At 38.9% G+C, this 25,059-nt stretch overlaps 1 protein-coding gene across 2 annotated transcripts; it reads right to left on the reverse strand.

The window, feature by feature from the left end:
* Positions 1-5,524: 5,524 nt before the first annotated feature.
* On the reverse strand, positions 5,525-23,403 carry LOC116292673 (cilia- and flagella-associated protein 337). 2 transcript variants are annotated; one of them, XM_089031801.1, is made up of 24 exons: positions 23,186-23,403; positions 22,494-22,543; positions 19,324-19,597; positions 18,664-18,870; positions 18,189-18,417; positions 17,767-17,813; positions 17,181-17,318; positions 16,466-16,657; positions 15,768-15,959; positions 14,777-15,031; positions 14,034-14,198; positions 13,036-13,185; positions 12,434-12,484; positions 12,044-12,177; positions 11,514-11,564; positions 10,954-11,117; positions 10,512-10,669; positions 9,252-9,461; positions 8,873-8,919; positions 8,388-8,422; positions 7,980-8,100; positions 7,206-7,362; positions 6,813-6,965; positions 5,525-6,402 (listed from the first exon to the last, which is right to left on the reverse strand). In XM_089031801.1, exons 1-24 carry the CDS (start codon positions 23,396-23,398, stop codon positions 6,166-6,168), a joined length of 3,630 nt encoding a protein of 1,209 aa, XP_088887927.1. In that variant the 5' UTR covers positions 23,399-23,403; the 3' UTR covers positions 5,525-6,165. The 2 variants fall into 2 exon arrangements, with proteins under 2 accessions (XP_088887927.1, XP_088887928.1); XM_089031802.1 differs by lacking the exons at positions 22,494-22,543; positions 23,186-23,403 and adding an exon at positions 20,799-21,020.
* Positions 23,404-25,059: the final 1,656 nt, after the last annotated feature.

A 25,059-nucleotide genomic window follows, 5' to 3' on the forward strand; every position in this document is an offset into this window, starting at 1 on the left:
TTGTGTACGTTCCTAAACATATAGTTGCTATATACCAAAGAACACAATTACCAAGCAAAGCCAAGTTTATGAAATCAAAATATATCAGAAATTAGATTGGATATATTTTAGCAAATTAAGAATATAAGGAAAAATTATAATGTTAGTGGTTAAGATACCTAGAGTGTCTTGATGATGACATCATTATTGTTATCACCATCATACTTATGACTGTCAGCAGCCTTGTGATTAGCATCATTGTCCTTGTCATCATTGTTATTATTGACATCAATGTCAAGATTCAATATTATCTTGTATCCTCAATGTCATCTTTGTCATGATTATCATTCCCATCATCACCATTAATTTATCACCATCCATCATCATCACCATCCATTATAATCACTATCCATCATCATCACCATCCATTGTTATTACTATTAACACCATTATCACAATTGACATCACATCATTGTTATCATCACCACCACTATCACCATCACTGTCATCATCACCACCACTATCACCATCCATCATGATCATCACCACTATCACCATCCATCATGATCATCACCACTATCACCATCCATCATCATCATCACCACTATCATCATCACCACTATCACCATCCATCATCATCACCACCACTATCACCATCCATCATCATCACCACCACTATCACCATCGCTGTCATCATCACCACCACTATCACCATCCATCATCATCATCACCATCCATCATCATCATCACTATCACCATCGTTGTCATCATCATCACTATCACCATCACTGTCATCATCACCACCACTATCACCATCCATCATCACAATTGGCATCATAATCATTACCTTTCATCATTAACACCATTCATCATCAGCATAATCGTCCATCATCACCATAGCAAATCATCAACACCATTCATCATCAGCATAATCGTCCATCATCACCATAGCAAATCATCATCAACACCATCATCAGCATAGTCATCCATGATTATCACCATCTTTATTTATCATCAACACCATCATCATCACCCTCATCTTTCATCAACGCTAAATAAATACTAAATACTTCTGCTAAAGTATTTTTCTTGTATAGTGCTATCATTCGATGCAATCTTCTTTACTGAGGAACGCAAATTCAAGATGTGTTCTTTAGATAGTTCATTTATAATGTCAGAATATTTGTACAAAGCAATTTCTATTAAGTTAACTAACACAGGAAATCTAATATAAGCATATTAGGAATTCCCAAGCTTGCATTTGCCTTTTTTGAAAAAAAGGGCTTATTCACTTTAAAATCCACGAAAAGGGAATATCAGATAGTGCATTACACATCACATGGTCAATATATGTTATTTTAATACAATTTTTTAAGAATATGTTTGTAAACGTCTGGCTTCACATGATCTCATACTTGCCAACAACAGTAACTAATGTGTATGTTCATCTATTGCTGAACAAATTCAAATACAGCCTTTGAATAAAACATTAAAAACAAATCATGATTATTTTGTTTCAAGATTCAGAGATAACAGAGAAATTGGAGTTGGGGGAGCTTACACAAACAAAAATAGTTTCCTCTTATAAGGTTCCTAAAGCTTTGAAATCAATTTAATTAACTACGTTACAATAGCAAAAAGTCATGGTTTATATATCAGGGCAAATAAGAAAGAGGAACGCCTGGTGATTTTCATCACTTTTACACCAACGGATTAAGTTCAAAATTAAACATTTTGAGCTGGTGTAAAAATCCCGACATCGACCAGGCGTTCCTCGTCCTTTTTATGGAAGCTTTTCTGATAAAATTTTAACCCTTTTTTGAAAAACACTTGGAAATTGTTCCAAATGCTCCCAATCCCAAGGGAATAGCCCCTCGAACCCCCCGGCAAATCCTAGAAAAGTTAGAATTGACGGGTTTTACTTTGGAAACTTTCGAAGAACGCGAGAAAAGCAGAACACGTTATGCAAATGAGAGCGAGGAACGCCTGCTGATTTTCATCACTTTTACACCAACGGATTAAGCTCAAAATTAAACATTTTGAGCTGGTGTAAAAATCGAGATATCGACCAGGCGTTCCTCGTGCTTTTTATGTAAACTTTTTGACAAAATGTTAACCCTTTTTTGAAAAACACTTGGAAATTGTTCCAAATGCTCTCAATCCCAAGGGAATAGGCCCTGGAACCCCCCAAAGCCTAGAAAACTAATAAGTGAGTGGTTTTACTTTGAAAACTTTCGAAGAACGCGAGAAAACCAGAAGCCGTCATGCAAATGAGAGCGAGGAACGCCTGCTGATTTTCATCCCTTTTACACCAACGGATTAAGCTCAAAATTAAACATTTTGAGCTGGTGTAAAAATCACGATATCGACCAGGCGTTCCTCGTCCTTTTTATAGAAGCTTTTTTGATAAAATGTTAACCCTTTTTTGAAAAACACTTGGAAATTGTTCCAAATGCTCCCAATCCCAAGGGAATAGCCTCTCGAACCCCCCAAAACCTAGAAAACTAATAAATGACGGGTTTTACTTTGAAAACTTTCGAGGAACACAAGAAAAACAGAAGCCGTCATGCAAATGAGAGCGAGGAACGCCTGCTGATTTTCATCACTTTTACACCAACGGATTAAGCTCAAAATTAAACATTTTGAGCTGGTGTAAAAATCACGATATCGACCAGGCGTTCCTCGTGCTTTTTATGTAAACTTTTTGATAAAATGTTAACCCTTTTTTGAAAAACACTTGAAAATTCTTCCAAATGCTCCAAATCCCAAGGGAATAGCCCCTGAAACCCCCCAAAGCCTAGAAAAGTTAGAAATGAGGGGTTTTACTTTGAAAACTTTCGAAGAACGCGAGAAAACCAGAAGCCGTCATGCAAATGAGAGCGAGGAACGCCTGCTGATTTTCATCACTTTTACACCAACGGATTAAGCTCAAAATTAAACATTTTGAGCTGGTGTAAAAATCACGATATCGACCAGGCGTTCCTCGTGCTTTTTATGTAAACTTTTTGATAAAATGTTAACCCTTTTTTGAAAAACACTTAAAAATTCTTCCAAATGCTCCCAATCCCAAGGGAATAGGCCCTGGAACCCCCCAAAGCCTAGAAAGCTAATAAGTGAGTGGTTTTACTTTGAAAAATTTCGAGAAACGCAACAAAACCAGAAGCCATCATGCAAATGAGAGCGAGGAACGCCTGCTGATTTTCATCACTTTTACACCAACGGATTAAGCTCAAAATTAAACATTTTGAGCTGGTGTAAAAATCGAGATATCGACCAGGCGTTCCTCGTGCTTTTTATGTAAACTTTTTGACAAAATGTTAACCCTTTTTTGAAAAACACTTGGAAATTGTTCCAAATGCTCTCAATCCCAAGGGAATAGCCCGTGGAACATACCAAAGCCTAGAAAACTAATAAATGACTGGTTTTACTTTGAAAACTTTCGAGGAACGCGAGAAAACCAGAAGCCGTCATGCAAATGAGAGCGAGGAACGCCTGCTGATTTTCATCACTTTTACACCAACGGATTAAGTTCAAAATTAAACATTTTGAGCTGGTGTAAGAATCCCTACATCGACCAGGCGTTCTTCGTCCTTTTTATGGAAGATTTTTTGATAAAATTTTAACCCTTTTTTGAAAAACACTTGGAAATTGTTCCAAATGCTCCCAATCCCAAGGGAATAGCCCCTCGAAACCCCCCGGCAAATCCTAGAAAAGTTAGAATTGACGGGTTTTACTTTGAAAACTTTCGAAGAACGCGAGAAAAACAGAAGCCGTCATGCAAATGAGAGCGAGGAACGCCTGCTGATTTTCATCACTTTTACACCAACGGATTAAGCTCAAAATTAAACATTTTGAGCTGGTGTAAAAATCGAGATATCGACCAGGCGTTCCTCGTGCTTTTTATGTAAACTTTTTGACAAAATGTTAACCCTTTTTTGAAAAACACTTGGAAATTGTTCCAAATGCTCTCAATCCCAAGGGAATAGCCCGTGGAACATACCAAAGCCTAGAAAACTAATAAATGACTGGTTTTACTTTGAAAACTTTCGAGGAACGCGAGAAAACCAGAAGCCGTCATGCAAATGAGAGCGAGGAACGCCTGCTGATTTTCATCACTTTTACACCAACGGATTAAGTTCAAAATTAAACATTTTGAGCTGGTGTAAGAATCCCGACATCGACCAGGCGTTCTTCATCCTTTTTATGAAAGATTTTTTGATAAAATTTTAACCCTTTTTTGAAAAACACTTGGAAATTGTTCCAAATGCTCCCAATCCCAAGGGAATAGCCCCTCGAAACCCCCGGCAAATCCTAGAAAAGTTAGAATTGACGGGTTTTACTTTGAAAACTTTCGAAGAACGCGAGAAAAACAGAAGCCGTCATGCAAATGAGAGCGAGGAACGCCTGCTGATTTTCATCACTTTTACACCAACGGATTAAGCTCAAAATTAAACATTTTGAGCTGGTGTAAAAATCGAGATATGGACCAGGCGTTCCTTGTCCTTTTTACGTAAGCTTTTTTGATAAATTTTAACCCTCTTTTGAAAAACACTTGGAAATTGTTCCAAATGCTCCCAATCCCAGGGGAATAGCCCCTGGAACCCCCCAAGGCTTAGAAAAGTTAGAAATGACGGGTTTTACTTTGAAAACTTTCGAAGAACGCAATAAAACCAGAAGCCGTCATGCAAATGAGAGCGAGGAACGCCTGCTGATTTTCATCACTTTTACACCAACGGATTAAGCTCAAAATTAAACATTTTGAGCTGGTGTAAAAATCACCATATCGACCAGGCGTTCCTCGTGCTTTTTATGGAAGCTTTTTTGATAAAATGTTAACCCTTTTTTGAAAAACACTTGGAAATTGTTCCAAATGCTCCCAATTCCAAGGGAATAGCCCCTCGAACCCCCCAAAGCCTAGAAAAGTTAGAAATGAGGGGTTTTACTTTGAAAACTTTCGAAGAACGCGAGAAAACCCTAACCCGTCATGCAAGTGAGGGCGAGGAACGCCTGCTGATTTTCATCACTTTTACACCAACGGATTAAGCTTAAAATTAAACATTTTGAGCTGGCTTAAAAATCACGATATCGACCAGGCGTTCCTCGTCCTTTTTATGTAAGTTTTTAGACAAAATTTTAAACCGCGTTTTTTGAAAAAGAATTTGAAACTGTTCCAAATGCTCTCAATTACAAGGGAATAACCCCTGGAATTCCCCAAAGCCTAGAAAAGTTAGAAATGACAGGTTTTACTTCGAAAACTTTCGAATAACGCAACAAAAAAAAACAAAAAAAAAAACAGAATCTGTCGTGCAAATGAGAGCGAGGAACGCCTGGTGATTTTTATCACTTTTACACCAACGGATTAAGCTCAAAATTAAACATTTTGAGCTGGTGTAAAAATAACGATATTGACCAGGCGTTCCTCGTCAATTTATATAAATATTGCTTCGACAAAAAATATTAACAAAAGGAGAAGGCAGTGATGATTCAGTGGATAGGAATAATTTGTTTTTTATTCTGTAACAATAATAGATTTTTACATATCAAGTATCGTTTATTTAATTTTTTTACGTTTGTTTTGCAATAATGTTTTTCCCCATAAATATTGGGAAATCTGTTTTTTTCTGAATTAAATAAATGAATTAAACTATTGATAAAGATGCTGAATTTTTTCCATATTTTGCAATGGACCGACTGTAAATCACAGTTAAGAGTTTTACAAAACACCGATGCGACTTAGATAACCATCAACTTTTTTAAACATTTGCAATCATAGAAAAGTTCTAGTAATCTTATACTGTTACAAAAATATATTTTTCAATTTTTCCCCTGTGAAACGTCTTCCTACGATTGGTCATAGTTGCAGGTAGTCGTTTGGCACCGAACGTCTTGTTCCATAAGATATGAAAACTTTTTATCATTTTTCAATAGAGGTTTTGCACCATCACGTACCCACGTATATAATACAGCTTGGGTTGCCTGTGGTAATTCCCTTATGGGAATTAAATTCTTTTTATTTAAATCGATCGTATTGTTCCTGCCATCTAACATGGCTGCCCTAACGAAATGATGTAAAACCTCTCCCTTAATCCTGCTTTTAAAACTTTCTAACGAAAAATCGAAATCCAAAATTCGATTTATTCGTTAGAAAGCTGAAAAGGGACTGGGCACGAGGATGTTAATCACCTTTTATTCTACATGGTACGAAAATTGTGAAGCATTCTCTGAGCCTTGCATCTGCGATGGTTGGTCCTTTGGCAGCATGTTTAAGGCCAAAAAGGTTTCAGATCCCTTAATTGCCGGAAGAACTGGTAAGGAATTTTGATTCACACCTCCAAGGAACGGGTCAGCGTTTGCTTTTGCAGCCTTGTGGAGCATGCGCTTTGTAACAGGAAGGTCATTTGGTAATTTATATTCTTGCGTGGCCTAGTGAAAAAAGAAAACATGTCGGTTGGTTACGTTTAATACTTGTTAATTATAACACACCCACCCTTCGGGGGGGATAGGGAGGGGGTGTAGTGACACTGTGGCACAGGGGCCGGGCCATACCTAGGAAGAGTCCCAAAACCAAAATCTTTTTAAGTTTCAAATTGAAATTGAATTTTTTCTTGACTTTGTTGAGTGACCAATTTTTGACCAAATTGTCTCACCCACCTATCCTTGGAAAAGGTTGTTGAACACACTTTCCGAGCGGTACGATTATTAAGCAAAATAAAGAGGGTCCTTCAAAAAAAGGGGGCAGTGATCATCTAAAACCCTACTTAAAATACAATGTGGTTCTCATGTAACAGAATTTGGCTTGATTTTCTAGCAAATTTCTCTAATGTTTTAGCTACCGGTATCTGAAGTGCTTGGAAGGGAGAGCATTTGTTAGCAAGACCAGCACACGACGTCAACCTCTGATCTACATATCCCATGAAATTCCTTCTTGATTGACGTGTTTGCATCCGTTGTCGAAACTCGTCATTGTACTTATGACCTAGAATCGACTTAAAAATAATAATAAACTATGTTATTATAGTTCAAATTTTTTAATACATGTATTGGTTTTCACATCAACAACTCATGTTAAGATCTGCAAAAACGTAACGTGAATTGTTATCACGTGATTTAATGACCAATCAGAAGTATTGTAGTAAGAAAGTGTCATCAAGTGATTGAATACCAATAAGATGCATAGTACCGAGACACGTGACCTAAATAATCACGTGAGCTGTTAGTCATCTTACCCAGGTTTCAGGTTTTCGTCTGTCGAGTACATAACTGGTCATCGATCGCTGGAATTCGCTTGTTTTCTTCAATAGGGAATCGTCTTTATTTTGATCTGTTGGTTGGTTGTCGGGGCTTATCTGGGGTAAGAAGCTGTTTTGTGGCTCTGATGGAGAACTGAAGAAACAAGAACAGGAAGGTAAAAAAAATAAGGGACGATTAAAAGTAGCTGCGAAAAAGACAGTTTGACCAAAAGAAACAGATAGACTTTGAACAGACAGAATATCAAAATGATGCTCTGAATTGTATCAGTGACAGCAAAATTATAACAACCACTGACAATAGTATGGCAGCAACAACAACAGCAGCTGCAACACAGAACAACAAGAATGAAAAGTGACCGCAACACTTGACAACTACACCTGCGACTACGGATCAACTATAATAGCAACTATAATAAGAGCAACAACAACTACATTAGCCACAGGTGAACTGAAGAACAACAACAGCTGTAACAATGACAAGTACACCCGCAACTATGGATGAACAGCAACTATAATAACAGCAACAACAACTGCAGTAGCCACAGGAGCACTGAAGAACAACACCAACAGCTGCAACAATGACAAGTACACCTGCAACTACATATGAACAGCAACTATAATAACAGCAACAACAACTGCAGTAGCCACAGGAGCACTGAAGAACAACAACAGTAACAATGACAACTAAAACTGCAAACACAAAATTGCAGTTGCCGCAGCAACACTGAGCAATGACACCAATGAAAGTACCTTTCAGGTCTGTTGGGACTTGTGTCCATTCGGTCACTATCATCAGGTGTAACCATGGCGGGAGCACTAACGTCATCACGACCACCTCGTTCTGGAGATATAGATCCACAAACTGTACTTCCTGCAAGAATAGACCATTTTCGAATTAGTCAAATACCGCTGTGTTCCATCATTATCATCATCATACGGTAAAGTAAAGAATGCACAACTTCAGCAATATAAGCACCTTTGAAATTCCATGAACCTTCACTGGAACGCATGAATATTCTGCACAAAATCGAGACTAACCCTGAGCAACAGAGAACTCGAAACTGGAGTACTGACAGACGTCTGCTGTTACACGTACATATGCTTAAGCATAATAAGGAAGTAAAAATAATAATTATGAGTCAGAAAACATCCACTTACTTTCACTGTCCGCCATACTCTCTTCGTTCCATGTCCTGATGGAAAAAGGATATGAGTATTAGACAGATAATTGACGTTTGACCATTTACTCATAGGTTTATCCTTTGATATCAATGCCATCATCAACATCATCATTCGGTATAACATCATTATTATTGTCATCATCATGAACATTATCACCATCAACATTATCACCATCACCATCACCATCACTATCGCCATCATCATCACCATCACAAACATCACCATCATCATCACCATCACCACCATCATCATTACCATCACCATCATCATCATCACCATCATCATTACCATCACCATCATCATCATCACCATCATCATCATCATCATCACGAACATTATCATCAGAGATCATCATCATCACGAACATTATCATCAGAGATCATCATTACCGTTATTATCATACTATCAACAATTCAGTAAATCATTGATTTAATTATTCATTAAACATATCTATTCCTTACCCAACATACTTGTACGTCGATTCATCATCAGTATCCCACATCTTTTTCTGCAATTAAGAAAAGTTAAACAGTTGAGAAGTCGCACATAAAAGCAAGCTCTTTCTAAATATAAGTAGACACTAAATATAGTACAATTTGTAATTATCATAAGAGCATTTATGTATATACCCTTTATTTGATTTTCAAAAAATTGCCCTGTAATTTTGTTAGCATTTCTAAGCTTTGAAATAAATTACATGTAAAAAAAAAAAGAAAAAAAAAGTAGACACTAAATTGTGCTTGAAGGACGAGTTGTTCCTCGATAATAGTTGTATCCCCCTAAGATAGTAGTTCTAGTTTTGCAGCTCGATAATAGTTCTAGTTTAGTCAAACATGTTACCTGGCCAAACATGCCAACGAAGTCTCCTTTCAAAGTCCATAATCTTGCTGTACAATCGCTCGAAGCAGAGATAACAAACGTCCTACCATCACGTGATACCACCTCAAGACTGACCACAGCTCCCGAGTGCGCTTGCCATGAAATCATCCTAGGGGGAGGGGCCTCGGCAATGTCGTCCATACTAGACATGCGCTGAGTGGTAGACCAGACCTGTGTATGAGGGCATTGAATCGTTAATATTAATACTATCATCAATATTTTAACATAGAATGGGATGAGGAGAGGGAGGGAGAGGGTTGAAGTAGGGTCCTTTAGGATGGGACAAGGAGAGAGAGGGCGAGGGTTGAGGTAGGGTCCTTTAGGATGGGACAAGGAGAGGGAGAGGGTTGAAGTAGGGTCCTTTAGGATGGGACAAGGAGAGAGAGGGAGAGGGTTGAAGTAGGGTCCTTTAGGATGGGACAAGGAGAGAGTGGGCGAGGATTGAAGTAGGGTCCTTTAGGATGGGACAAGGAGAGAGAGAGAGAGGGGGGGGGGGTTGAAGTAGGGTAGGAAGAGGATAGGAGAAGGCTGAGGGATGCAAGAGAACAGTTTATGTAGAAATGCAAGAGAAATGCAGCAGGAGGAAAAGAATCGAGGGAAGGAATGTGAGGAGACAGGAAAAAAAAGAGGATGAGACAAAGTGAGAATCAAGGAGAGTAAGATGAGGAAGGAAGGACAAGAGGAATGTGAAGAGAGCAGTAAGAGGTAAAGGGAACAGGAGAATGAGAAAGATGGAAATAGGAATAGAAGGAGGATGAAGGGAAATGAGGAAGGAAGATCGAGAAGAATGTGAAGAGAGCAGTAAGGGGTAAAGGGAATAGAAGAATGAGAAAGATGAAGATATGTATAGGTGGGAGAAGGGAAAATGAGGGAAGTCGAATGTGGGACGGGGTGGAAGAAAGAATGTAACAGGTGGCCTGAGGGGGAGGAGGATGCAGAAGAAGGGAAAGAGGGGGACGTAGGTCAGAAGGAGTAGGTGAGGAATAATGAAGGATTGGAAGGATGGGGAAGAATTACCAGGGTCAAGGGTGCGAGAGGATAAGAAAACATACATAACTCAGGAGTAAGAAGTTTCCTACTCAGCTGCTATTAGTGTTGTCACCTAAGCAGCTATTCAAGGCAGTAAGCAGTGTGTAATGACACTAATAGCAGCTGCTTTGGATACTAAGAAGTAAGCGGATTTAAAAAGAAAATTCTAAATTCAAACATTTTTCTACTAACCTGTGCAATGATAGATTCTGCTCGAGAGATACAGTAATTACTTATGTCCCATATCGATATGTAACCATTGGAATCACCTGTTAGAAGGATGTTATTACTACTGTCTGTTGCTAGGGCCAATATAGAGCCATTCTCTCCTATCGCCGCACAAAATGTACCTGAATAGATATGAAATGTTTAGGCTTGGATTGTACAGAGGCAAGAAATGGGTGCCTGGACCTCTTTACTCTCAAGTATGGAAAATGCATGTGTTTTGGGAGAGGGGAGGGAGGAATGATTTGTTTGGTGGCAAGCCCCCCTCCCCATCCTCTGCCCTGGCAAACAGACATATTCAATGACTTACCCATTGGTTTTGGGAGAGGGGAGGGAGGGATGATTTGTTTGGTGGCAAGCCCCCCTCCCCAGCCTTTGCCCTGTCAAACAGGCATATTCAATGACTTACCCATTGGTTTTGCAGTGCCATAGAGACACCAAAACTCCAGGTTTCCATTTTCTGAGGAGATGAGGGTTGCACTTTCTTGTGCTTTGCTTTGTGCTCTTGCCGTTAAGAACATAAGTCGGTCAACCGCTGAGAAAGCACTACTCTTGGCTTGCACTTGAGCTCGGCTGCAATAGAGAACTTAGAGTTAGGAAACATGGATGGTATGCACTGCAAATACGTCCCTGCCTTGGTTGAAGGGGCATAGCAAGCACCCAGGAATAAAAACGTTAAAAAAGAATCAAGCATCTTTATTCATTCAATCAATTACCAAAAATTTTGGAGGGATGTGCCACACCCTCCTTACAATAGTGCTGGGTTGTGCGACACATGGCCTGCCATAGTAAGTTGTTTGTTGGTTCTCTACTGTGCACTGAGAGTTTTCCTTCGTTTCTCCACGATTTTCCTTTCTCAATAAAAATCAACTTCTTAATCAGCCATATTTGATCTGGAGTATCTTAAGCCATGAGCACACCACTTGGAAAAAGTTAGTCATGTGACTTATTAAGGTGAACATATCTTACCTATGTTTTCTCTCACGTCCTATCAGCCCAACTTTCTTCATCTTTGATTTACTACAAATTGAAATTTTTATAAATTGAGAAACTTTCTACCAACTAATACATACTATCCAACATTTGTGTTTGTTGGGGCCACCATGTTAGCTATGCTTAACATGGCTTTACTTTGATTCCTGTATGACATAAAATAGCAGCAATGTCTTTTTCTATTTCATTTCCCTTCTCACATGGCAGCCATGTTGGTTTAAACAATAGATTTTTCCTTTTAGCCTCACATTCACATGCTTCAGGATGAGGTTGCGTGTGTTACGTGGGTCGTTATTCTAATGGAAATAAAAATGGCCCTGTCATAAAGGTCCTCTTACTTGGAAAATGTCGTATGATTTTATTTTACTAACTTTTTCTCCAAAATTAACTGTGTGTACAACTATCATACAATCTAGGACATACATAATCAAGAAATGTGTCTTTTCATTCCATTGCTTTTGTAATGAATTTAGATTTTAGTTTTATGAACATTGAAATGCTCTTACAATAGACTCCTGGATCCCTTTTTCAGTATTCTGATCATCTTTTCTCGGTCCAGGCACCAAAGAATAATGTCTCCGTCAAAACTGGACGTGGCCAGGAAGTTTGGAGGGCAATAAGCACTAGCTAAAATGTCATCCTAAAAAATAAAAGCAAATTAATATCAAGTATATCTCTAGATAATGTGTAGTTCCAAAATTTATCCACGCCCCCGAGGAAGACACCGCCCTACCCCCTGGAAATTCCAGTTTTCTTCCATACAAACTCTGTAATTTTTGTTCTTTCTCTGACCCCCTACTCTTCGGAAATTCCAAATTCCTCTGTGGGTTGGGTATGGATGATTTCTGGAACTACACATTAAAGACAATTAATATGACGATTTTTGCATTGACTACCTGATGAACCTGGCCTCCTTTCCAGCATGCGTTAGGCCTGATAACAAATGTCTGTAAAATAAATAAAATAAGTTAGGTGGTTATTCTCTTTATTGTCATGGTAACCATTTACTAATTTTTCTGTCAAACTAATTTTTCTGTCAAACATTTACTGAAATCTAATTTGTTATCATATTTGTTGGTTGCCAGCTATTTTAGTTGTAGGAGTAAATGGTTTGAACACTGGTGTTGAAGTTTGTTGTGAAATGTGATCATTGGGGTGAGTGTAGTCTTGAGAAAGACTGTTGTTGGTGGTGACTGGCATATTGACAACCTGAGCGGAAGTCATCTTCAGAGTGCAGTGAGAAAACGAGACATATTTTGGTTGTGACATATGTTTCCAACATCTCTTTAATTTTTTGTCTTAATGGCAACAATTTTTTAGGGAAGCACAAGTGGCATGGCTGTTAATGCGCTGCCTCTCAACAATGTGACCTGAGTTCTGCCGGGCTCTGTGTCAAATGTCAGTAGAGTTGTTTGTTGTTTCTGATACAACAGTCAAAGCTTAATATATTTTTTAACTATTCAATAAGCAGTCGATAGTCATGATGACCTTTACTGACCTCCTTATCATCATGGTAGGTTATTATCTTCCTATGCCATCCTACAGTAAGAATCTTGCTCTTTGCATGAAAGGAGGTTATTCCAGTTACTTCTGCTTCCTCTAAAGCAGCTAGTTTGTTCATTAGATGACCGTTATTTGCATTCCATACCTGATGAAGGAAGATTACATAACGAGTCATTACAGCGCTTCTCATGTTTCTGCTAAACAGACAATTTCAGATACCGCAGGTTTTTTTGTCTTTTGATTGACATCCGTCAAATTTTAACATAGTCATTTTATGAAAGATGGAATCCAAAACCCAAGTGTAGGCAGAAGGCAGAAACATGAAAAACGCTGTAAAGCAGTAGATAAGATGTTAGCATAAAGATCACAAGTAGCCCACGTTAACCAATTCAGTTGTCCAAGTGGAAAATTTGAAAATTTCAGCAATGTTTTTGAATATCTTTATTTGATGAGCGCTTGACATCGATTCTGTGCCGTTCATGTAAAATACTCTCTGACAAGAGCAAAGTTCGAATAGCTGTGGCAAAAATAAAGAACGGACATGCTTTGATGTGAATTGATGATGCCATGTCTACGCATTTTACGATCATTTTTACTTGGATAAGCAGTGCCTTCTTGCGGCGTGATTGGATGGATCTTGACCGTGCCGTGCCGTTTTAAGATCATAGTACTGTACCAAGAAAAAAATCACTAAGAGAAGGAATCTCTGGTATTTTTGGTTGTAGTTTTCACACGCACACTGTGCGTGTTCTTCGCTGTTTGCACACGTTCTCTTGGGGGAAAACACACAAGAACAAACATGAAAAAACGGCGAAAAGTGTGCGCAGCATGCAATTGCCGGAAAAAAAGCCATCAAATAGTGATTCTAAAAATAGCATCAATGATTCTTAAAAATAGCATCATTTAGAATCAAATAAACGATTTTAAAAACAACATTAAAGAGCGCATTAAGGGACGCTGGGATTCACTCAATTCTAACGGATTGGTACTCACATTAATAGACCCATCTCTAGCTCCTGTCATCAATCTACTGCCTTCCTTATCCAGGTGCATACACGAGATCTCTTCGTTCCCATGAGCCTCGAGTATCTGGAGTACTTTACGACCAGTAGAGATATCCCAGAAACAAATGACAGATCCCTCGCAGCCTGTGATCACCTGAATGAAGACAGAACGCTACTATTTATACATACAGAAGCTATGCATTTGCTAAAGGCAATATTGAAGGGGAAATGTTGCGCAAGTAACGTATATTCCACAGACATATCCCAAAGACAGTAGGAAGTATATTGTTGTACCGAGTGGCGTGCCTCATATCTATTACAGATAGCGTTACACTAACCGTATCTTCTATGGCATGGAACGCTTCATATCTATTACAGATAGCGTTACAATAACTGTATGTTCTATTGCATGGCGTGCCTCATATCTATTACAGATAGCGTTACACTAACCGTATCTTCTATTACATGGCGTGCATCATATCTATTACAGATAGCGTTACACTAACCGTATCTTCTATTGTATGGCGTGCCTCATATCTATTACAGATACCGTTACAATAACCGTATCTTCTATTGCATGGCGTGCCTCATATCTATTATAGATAACGTTACAATAACTGTATCTTCTATTGCATGGAACGCCTCATATCTATTACATATAGTGTTACAATAACCGTATCTTCCGCCATTACTACGTGACGCGCACCATTACTAATATAGCGTTACACTGACCTGGTTTATTTTCTCGTTATATACAGCAGCACACAGCGGTTTTGCGTGACTTGTCTTGATAGCTTTAGTCGTCCCCAGTCCTAGCAGTTTGACCTCGATCAGACTATCATTACTAGTGATGAGTAGCGAGTTAATGGGACTACCAATCAGACAGAAAGGAAACGGGCCGTGTTCAGGAACACGGTGACCAAAGGGATCCCGAATAGCAAGACTTTGAATACAAGTTTGTTCTTTGATTTCCCAGCATTTGAGGATCTGAAACACAAGGGGACCATTAATGAGTAGGCATGATAAATGTGAATATCATTATACGATAATATCTATTATTGTGGATATGTGTAAATGTTATATAAGCCTAATGATAATGGTGATCATGAAGATGAAGAGGCTAAGATAGTAATTGCATCAATATGATAATGATTATGATAATAAAATGATAACGTCAAGACGATAACGATGACAGTGATGATGATGATGATGATGTCACTGAAGATAAAAACGATGACACTGATTAGGATGAATACGTCAAGACAATAACGATGACAGTTATAATGTTGACATTGCTGAAGATCATAACGACGATAGTGATCAAGATGACGACGTCAAGACAATAACGATGACAGTGATAAAGATGATGAACGTCAAGACGATAACCACGACAGTGATGATGATGATGACGTCAAGACGATAACGATGACAGTGATGACGATGATGACGTCAAGACGATAACCACGACAGTGATGTTAGTGATAAGACATTGAAGATCAAAATGATGACGCAAACACAAAAACGATGATGTTGTAAATAATGACGCCAAGTAATGACATGATGATGAGGATGCTAATGATGCTAAAGATGATAATGCTGTCAAGACAATGATCATATACTGTTACAGTTGCAATATTTGATGACGACAGCATTTCATGACGATGCCTTTAGTAATGTTAATGATAATTATTGATAATCATTGATAATAATCGTTATACAGTACCCCTTCCTTGTCGTAGCTGAAAACCTGTTCCAGTGTCTCGTGTATAATCAGGTCCACGATAGACGATTGATGTCCCTTCATGATGGCGATTGGCTTAACTGTGACGTAAGGGTTCCACACACGTACCGCGTGATCGACCCCGCCCGTCACGATGACATTGAGGGTGTGGTTATAATCAAAACAATCGATACCCTAGATAAGAATATATAAATTATATCAGTGAGAGCGATACTAAAGATCGTTGATAATATGTGACTAACTTTACTATCCTATCTATTTTGTGAAACAGACACCATAATCAAGCAACTTGTCGCGCAACACAGTTAAGTTGAAAGATGCAAAGCAAATGTTGCAGCAATCCTTTACCTCGGGCAAAAAATTATCTCGCATGTCCTTTCTTATTCTTTGTTGCAAAGTGTACAGAAAGTTTCTTCTTGGTGCAACAATTCAAATTTGTTAGACGCGGAGAGGTAACAGAGCAACCGGCATTTGTTCTGCAATTTGCAACGCAACAGTGATGATTTTGAATATGCTTTTTTGTCATAGATAACGTCGAATTAATTTATTTTGTTTGCTGGATAAAAATATAATGTAAAAACGAAATTTTTTAAAAACCTTAACTACTACTAAGATAATAAAAATTAAGTATTTATACATTGTTAATCAATTATTTATTTCTTAACTCACTAAAGCTTTACCTTTGCTACTTTGAATACATAAGTTTTCCTTTTCTTGTCATCAACGTCTCTAACGACCAACGAGTCTCGCGCGCTTCCGCTACACGAGATGATGAACTCCTTGGCGGGTACGTATTGAACACGACGAACCCAGTCACTGTGGATGGTCCCCAGGGTGAGGTGGGTCACAAACCGTGCGTGCAATGAAATATCCTGGTGATAGAAAAATGAATATGGGTCATTGGGCTATATAAAAGGAGAGAGGTAGTAGCAGTGTAGAAGAGAGGGGCTTAAACAAAAGGTAGAAAGGAAGGAAGGAAAGGAGGAAGGAAGGGAGGTAGGGAGGGAGGGAGGGAGGGAGGGAGGGAGGGAGGAAAGAAGGAAGGAAGGGAGGGAGGGAGGAATGAAGGAACGAACGAACGAAGGAAGGAAGGAAGGGAGGGAGGGAGAGAGCGAGCGAGCGAGCGAGGGAGGTTGGCGACACAGCCAATAAATTCTAATTAAAATCGATTGTGCTCGATTGTGTACAAATGTGTTCTTTTTCTTCATTTAAGTGTCTAGTCGTAAATATAACGCACAGCCGAGACTAAAATTGAGAAATGAGAACTCGGAACTGGAGCATTCTGAGAATATTATACCCAAGAGTGATGGCAGTAAATTGCTAGAGGTTTAAATAGTGTGCGACAGAAGTATCGATAGTTTACAACTACAATATTTAGCAGAACCGCTTGTTTACCTGGAAGAATATCCTATGACTTCCCGAGGTTTTCTTGAACGGCGTTTCGAAGAGGCTCTTGAGTGGCGTGGAGAATATTAAGGCATGGATTGATCCGTTATCGGTGCCGAAGAAGAGCATACAACGACCTGACGGTGTCTGGAGAAAAACAATGATTGATATTAAATATATTTTGGTTTCATGTAGGAAATAACAAATCCAAAACTTTCACTGACAGCGCTGCTTCTCTGGTGATCGAGAGCAGCTCGTACTTTCTAGGCACTTCCAGCCCTCGCTTCCTCCCTCCCTCCCTCCCTTCGTTCCTCCCTCCCTCCCTTCCTTTCTTCCTCCCTCCCTTCCTTCCTCCCTTCCTTCCTCCCTTCCTTCCCTCTCTGTCCTTCCTTCGTTCCTCCTTCCTCCCTCCCTCCCTCCATCTTTCCTCCCTTCCTTTCTCCCTCCCTCCCTCCATCCTTCCTTCCCTTCATCCTTCCTTCCTTCCCTCCCTTTGTCCTTCCTTTGTTCCACCCTCCCTCCCTCCTTTCCCTCCTTCCCTCCCTCCCTCTGTCCTTCCTCTGTTCCTCCCTCCCTCCCTCTCTCCTTTCCCTACCTTCTTGTCGTAGAAGTAGTTCATACACAGGGGTACGTTACCCAATGCTGCAAAAGATTAAAGATAAAAGACGCCTTTATCAGCACCAGGTCGTTTATCACAGATACAAAATGCATATTAAATATAATAAACAAATCTTAATCTTACGTCGTGGTAAGGGAGTTGTTAGCAATAGGCTAATGTTAATACATACGACAAACTCCACACTCACTACCATCACATATCATATTCTAAGCACTTAATTTTCAACTTTGCTGAGTTGTAGAGTTAGGAAAACTATAGTACCCGGAGTAAAACCTCCATGGCAAGGGAGAAAATATCCCATCTACTTACCGCAGAGATATAAATGGGCAAGGGCGTGAAGCTTAGTACCCATTCTTTATCATTAACAGATACTACAGGTAGCCCATCCATCCACTTACCACAGAGATGATATTGAGGTGTATAAATAGGGGTTGACATGTCGTAGAAGTGCAAGTCCATGTTAGTAGTAGCAACGACTAGTTTATGTACGTTGTTCATAGTGACAGCATCAGTCACCCACATCTTAATGTGTCTCTTGTTACTGGCCTTGTCCTGTGGGCTGCGTCCTTCCATCTCGATAATCCGCTGAAGTTCTAGCTCTGTACTCCAAACGCCGATGATTCCTTCCTAAAAATACATGAGATGGATTAAAAATATCAGACGTCGATATCAGTGATAAAAGTTCGCTGATAAACCAATGAAATCACTTGTTCTTTCGATATTTGGCACACGTTGTTGGAACCAATGAAATCACTTGTTCTTTCGATATTTGGCACGCGGTGTAGGAACCAATGAAATCACTTGTTCTTTCTCTAATATTTCATTATTCGACCAATCAAAGACCCCGTTCTTCAAATCTTTCTCATACTATACCTTACTAACAGTCACATATCTCATGGGGTTAAAGTCCTTGAGTGTCCTAATCGTCGTCTCCTTGTTGTGTGCTATCCTAGCGATGTTCATTTTAGGGTTGAACGATCCTTTTCCATATTTGGTAGTCACGTCGTGTTCTTTGAACTGAATCATCATGTACGTACAGAACTCGTCCCAGTCTACCAGGCCGTCTGATGCAATATCAACCTGGAAGGCGAACAGAATACTTGTCAGTTGTCGAGTATTATCGAGTCTGAAATGTTCTATTTTTGTTATGCTGTTGTTATCGTTTGTCGTGGTGTTGCTCTTGCTGTTGCTGTTGTTACTGCTGCTGCTGCTGCTGTTGCTGCTGTTGTTGCTGTTTTTGTTGCTATTGCTGTCTATTGCTTCTGCTATCGCTGCTGTTACTGTTACTCGTGCGCAATTGTCTTGATGCTGCTGCTGTAATTACTGTTGTTGCTGTATCTCTTGTCTTGATGCTACTGTTGTTGTTGTTGCTACTGCTGCTTGTGCGTAATGTCTTGATGCTACTGTTGTTGCTGCTGCTGTTGTTGTTGCTGTATCTCTTGTCTTGATGCTGCAGCTGTCGTTGTTGCTATAGTTGCTGCGCGCAATTGTCTTGATGCTACTGTTGTTATGTGCGTTGTCGAATTATCTCACCTTAGTAAACAACGTTTCCATTTCGTTTTCAAACACAGCAGCTCGATCTGTGTCCCAGCTTTCCACGTTCACCAGATCAGACAAGGTACTTCGAAACTCTTCCATCGTCATCAAGCCACTCACGTGGGTGGAGAGAGGAGCTCCCCTGCGCGCATTCCATTTCCTGAGCGCTGCCTTGTCCGACATGTGAGTCTTGAACCTGTACATCAGTTCCTCAAGACTGTGAATATCAAGCTGTTCTTCAAGACGAATTGGCTCCACCAGTTTACCATTGCTGTAAAGAAATTAGAACACCATGGGTGATAAATCGGGTATTCTTTGATCATCCCAGGAGTTGTTTCAGGGCCTTGATCTGTGAGTTAACCGTGCCCTGACTTAGATCAGCCCAGAGGTTATTTCAGGGTTCAATCTGTGAGTTAACCGTGCCCTGACTTAGATCAGCCCAGAGGTTGTTTCAGGGTTTGATCTGTGAGTTAACCGTGCCCTGACTTAGATCAGCCCAGAGGTCGTTTCAGGGTTTTGGATCTGTGAGTTAGCCGTGCCCCGACTTTGAACAGGTTCAAGGTTGTTTCAGGGTTTCAATCTGTGGGTTACCCGTGCCCTGATTTAGATCAGCCCAGAAGTTATTTCAGGGTACGATAAAATTTAGGGTTAATATCGATAAAGTAGTTTCTAGTAGTAAGAATAGAAATAGAAGAAACCTTCAAGTTGGAAGACATAAAAGACCCATTAGCCAAGCAGTCAACATGGAAAATAAATGCTAAACTCATGAGTCTTTTGTTAATAACTGTAAGAAAAAGCTTGCTCTTCATCGGAAGAGCTGTAGAGAGGTAGAGGATGAAGAAGCCAATGAATTTCAACCTTTCTGTTCACTAAATATAAACGTTATAGCTATGATGAAGATGTCACTTAGACTGATTTCCATATTTATATCGACAGCCAAAGTCAACATTACTTGCAACAAATATCGCTTGGTTTCCAAAACAGAGTTGAACTTGATTGCCAATAAAATAATGTCGCTGTAAAATTATACTTGAACATGGAATCTTGAAATATTATTTCTAAAAAAGCTTTGGTATAGAATGGCAATGAATTGAATGGTCTTGTTTTACCGAGAATTTAATATTAAGACGTGAAACAAAATCTCGAAATTCTTGTGTTAAATAAATATCGAAGTATATAGCATTCATCACCTGCTCGTAATTCGAGAACTTTAAGTACGTGAATAAAAACTTGTGTAAAATCATTGGTATATAATCTCTGAAGAATCGAGCTAATCTATATTATCATAGCTAATGCTTTTCTAAGAATTATAAGTGTTGTTTCCTACGCCTTATGTAAACAATAACAACACTAAATCCTGTAAAATTTCGACATGTTTAAACATTTGCACGACTGAAAACTCGTCACTTCTTTCCTTTGATACAAAACTTCTCAGTTGATTCCCTTCTATAAAACTAAAGCCAAATACTTACCGTATTCCCATATTTATATTTGATTAGCCCTAGTGTTATATGATTGTAAGTAAAACGTGCCGGTTGTAGGAATGTTTCGTGAAGGATTGGAAACACGATGTACGAGCAGCTCTCTCGCTGTGTCCTCACATCTTCCTTAGACCAAAAATCCGATTCACGATGTAAATTTTCGTGTTTACATTATTAGTTCTAAACTGCAGAGATCAGAGCTATACTCGTTCTATTATAGTTAACCTTAGTAGGCATTGCTCATGAATAACCGGTACATCTCGTTGCTATGGTGACGTACAGTATCTTTAGACGTAGCTGGTGTATTTGCAAGTCTAATTGCATGACTAACAAAGGAACGCATTAAAAAGATAATTGATTTTGATGATCAAGACACGAGTCATTAAAAGTTTTTTGCTTGTCAAAAGAAATCATTGAAATCAAGAAACTGATAGTATGATTATCAGATGAGCACAGGGAGCCCAAGCTTGGTTTTTGTGTGCCAGGAATATTTCTGTTTTAAGGTGGCTGAGGCTTTTGAACGTTCGATTTGAGCCCACGATGTGCACGCGCTCAAAAACCGCTGAATAATGTTCACGATTTTAAGGAAGAACCATACACGTTTTGAACTTCAAGAGGGCAAAACCCACAAATTTTGCACGGGACTCTATAATTTTTTTTGTTATTTTCCGGAATAACAGGTAATATCTCATTTTTCTTCCTTAGTTTTATGATTTTCTTGTACGGAGCTTGATTTTCGCTATTTTTCTTCGAAAATTGTACAAACGCATGTCATTCCGGAGTGATTATCTCAAAAACAAGCTCGGGAAGCCCCATTTTTCTTTGCATTTTCGAAAGCAGCATAAAATTTCAGGTTCAAAAAGTTTCATTTTTCTTTATTATTTACCAAAGTAGTCAGCCACCTTAAAGGCACCGATTAGGCTAAAACTTGGTTCTGGCTAGGAACAGGACACAAAAGAAAGGGTAGATGATGAAATTATCGAATTTATCCAAAAATGTCAGAAAATATTGATCAACCTCATACATTTTCTGTTGCATACTTGTACTGATACAATACCCATAGAGTGCATGCCATTTATCCGTGAAAAAAATCCAAATTACCGCTGTGTTTCTTGATTACAGACTCATTTGCACAGGGTTAGTCTCGAGTTTGTGCAGAATATTCACGTGTTCCAATCAAGGTCCGTCGAGTTTCAAAATGTTTGTATTGTTGAAGTTGTGCATTCTTTACTTTTCTGTTGATATTTGTGAATATTTAAACACTGATACGAGGCTAACCCTGTGCAAATGAGTCTGTAATCAAGGAACACAGCGGTAATTTAGAATTCGAAACTGGTGAATTGCACAAAGTTGCACAAATTAGTAAGTTCAGTATATGGACCTCAGTAGACCGTAGACCTACAAAACCTTGCACTAATTTGTAAAATTTCGTTAGTTTAATCTTTAACGAATAGATGGTATGCACTCTAATTGGTAAAGCCCAAGGAGACACAGACAGGCAAGCAGGCAGATTTCACAGCTAGACAGACAAACAGACAGTTCGAGACAGACAGACAGACACGAAGTCAGACAGATAATCCGATGGGAATAAATGACCAGTGTCTTATAGTCCCTCACCATGTCTTTCTTCGCTCCCTCACTGACCACCCGTCCCCTTTACTTTTTGCATAAGAAAACGTGACCTACCTGTCGTCAGTAGCAACGGTCATCGTGCTTGGACTGGCTAACGACTGACCCTTGAGAAAAACAGACGATTTATAAGTACGAATCTTAAATCCAAAATAATACTTGGTGTTTTATATCATGTTGGTTACTGCTAGCTCTAATAATATTCTATACATGCGTGATTCCTGTTGAGTTTGGCGACACGATTCACTTTGATTCAGAGTGTGTGGGTTTGTAACAACAGTGACAGAAAGAGATCCTCTTGTGATCACAACAACAGCATCTTGACAACCAAGAATACGAAATTACAAATCAATTCACCGCCAGATATAATCGACGTTGTGGGATCTTTACCAACTGTCTGAATCAAGTATCTTTTCCTTAAAAAATATATATTCGCATATCATCTAACTCGTACATTTTTAAAATATATCATGCAGAATCTTTAACCTTAAGTGATAAGTATTCTACATTGTTGTCTTTTTGTGTAGTCTCATAGCGGAGGAAATGGTTGATTTCATTGATCGAGTTCTTTAACGACAAAATATTTACCAAGTTGAATAAAAAAAGGTTAATTTTCGTGAACTGAAGTAGATAAATAATCTGTTAGGTAGTGCTTCATACAAAAGGTGTTTTGTCATATCGCCCTGACACTGTTTGTTTTTCAATGTGGTAACTATCAGTTCTTCTGTACATTTTTTTTTTTTACTCACCTTATAGTTCGGATTCTCTCGCTTTCTTTTCGCTTCCAAGTTCGACCAGATAACAGGGGCCAACATCCTCACTACAGTACGGAGCTGAAGAGTAGAGCCCGACGTCTGGGAAGTCTTGGAACACGCTGATAAACCACGAGAAGAACCCAACGAGATAGATCCGCGTTGACCATCGCCATTAGTACCGGGGACAGTTAGAAATGATGGCATCATTGCGTGACGTTGGTGGCACTTCACCTCACGAGATATGGTATTCACTTTCCCTTTAATCCATTGTGGTTTTTCTGGGGCAAAGTCCTAAGTCTAGACAATAAAAAAGAAACAAACGTATTAGACCACAGGACTTCGAAGTTATTGAAGCTGGGGTAAACATTATGCGAGCACAAAAATGTGAAATATCTTTGTCTAGATCGAGATTAGATAAGTATTAGTTTCATAGTGATTGTAATCTGTTATACATACATACATACATACTTTATTACTTCATCCCTTTACAGGGCTTTTCAGAAGCATTGACAAATAAAGAATACAATATGATATAAAAGTTAAATATAAATACAAGTATAAGTATAAATCTAATAAGTATAATAAATCTGATGTATACTATATATACGCCTGCCCTCAAAAGGACCGCGACAAGAAACATACGTACATAAACACACGTGCCGCTGTAGCACCTTTGAGGACAAGGTGCTGACTATAGAAAATAACAATAGCATATGTGCACATGCACGTACATTTCGGATCAAACCCCTTCGAAAATAGAAGTACATACAAGTTACATTATCATATATAATAAGAAAGGTAATATATATATATCTAAATATGCAAATGAATTCTAAAAACCTAAACTATAAGCATCATAATTCAAAAATTCTAATTATTGTAATCATAATTATCGTTGGTAAAATTTAATTATAAAGAAATTCCTTTAAGTGATTGCGCACGAAGCCTGGTCACGACACATGACAGTCAGTTGAGGAATGTCACTTAACTCTAGGACTTGCCACAAGGAGTCTACCACTTTTATTTTTCCGACAAAATGAGGAGTTTAGGCTTTAATGCTTCTAAGAGGAATTTCGAGCCTGACTTGTTTCATATCAGGAATTTGATTTGCGTTTTCGCGCCAAAAATAATTGCCGCCAATTTTAACTGTCTGAAAAAAACCCTCGGTAAATTTGGCGCAAAGTAGAGTTTTCTTTTTTGTGTGTTACATTTTCAAGAAGTATTCTTCTATCATATCACGGAAACAACACCGACAAACGCACTCAACTTCTAATGGAGTTCTGTTGCTTTGCGGCGTTTGCACAGGAGCGCATGACAGATATATACTTGCCGCTGCCACCTGTGTTGTTTATCTTTGGGCTTCCCGTTCAGTAAAACACAGACAACTGAGATTTCGTTGCTGACTTAATGAGACAGAAAATAAGATAATCATGCGATTTTTTCTCAATAAACGCAGTCATAATTGTGATTGTTAAGAAAAGATTTGGTCACTAATAGTGGTACATAGGTAATAGGTACATGGCGCACCTCAAGTCCTTAGAAGCCAGATCTCAAAGGAAAATGCATCAGGAATTTTACGATAAAAAAAGCGAGATCTAAAAAACCTTGATAGCATAGGACTGAGTTGATTCAAGGCTGAATAATCTAATAACGACTACCGGTTACTAGTTTGGAATCTGTTGGTGCAGTGTTGAAATACAACAAACGAATGAGGAAACTTACAACACGGTGTAGTAAGAAAACTATTTGCAACTGTATTTCGCAACGTTAGCCTCTCTCCGCAGTTATTTTCCTTCTTATAGTCTTAGGTCTAAATAATACTAGTTATACATTCAAAGTGATCGACACGTGTGCCAGAGGCGGATCTT

Source organism: Actinia tenebrosa, unplaced genomic scaffold (assembly GCF_029948245.1).
Source record: "Actinia tenebrosa isolate PJP-AT-01 unplaced genomic scaffold, QUT_ActTen_1.0 PGA_scaffold17__23_contigs__length_9995812, whole genome shotgun sequence".
In the NCBI taxonomy this organism is placed as follows: Eukaryota; Metazoa; Cnidaria; class Anthozoa; order Actiniaria; family Actiniidae; genus Actinia; species Actinia tenebrosa.

Excerpts from the sequence above, each read along its gene's own strand:
- LOC116292673 (XM_089031801.1), bottom strand. The coding sequence starts at position 23,398 with ATGATGCCATCATTTCTAACTGTCCCCGGTACTAATGGCGATGGTCAA. Across the intron at positions 13,186-14,033 it reads CTAGAGATGGGTCTATTAAT|GTATGGAATGCAAATAACGG; the intron begins GTGAGTACCAAT and ends TTCCTTCATCAG. Across the intron at positions 8,101-8,387 it reads GAGTATGGCGGACAGTGAAA|GAAGTACAGTTTGTGGATCT; the intron begins GTAAGTGGATGT and ends CTATTCTTGCAG.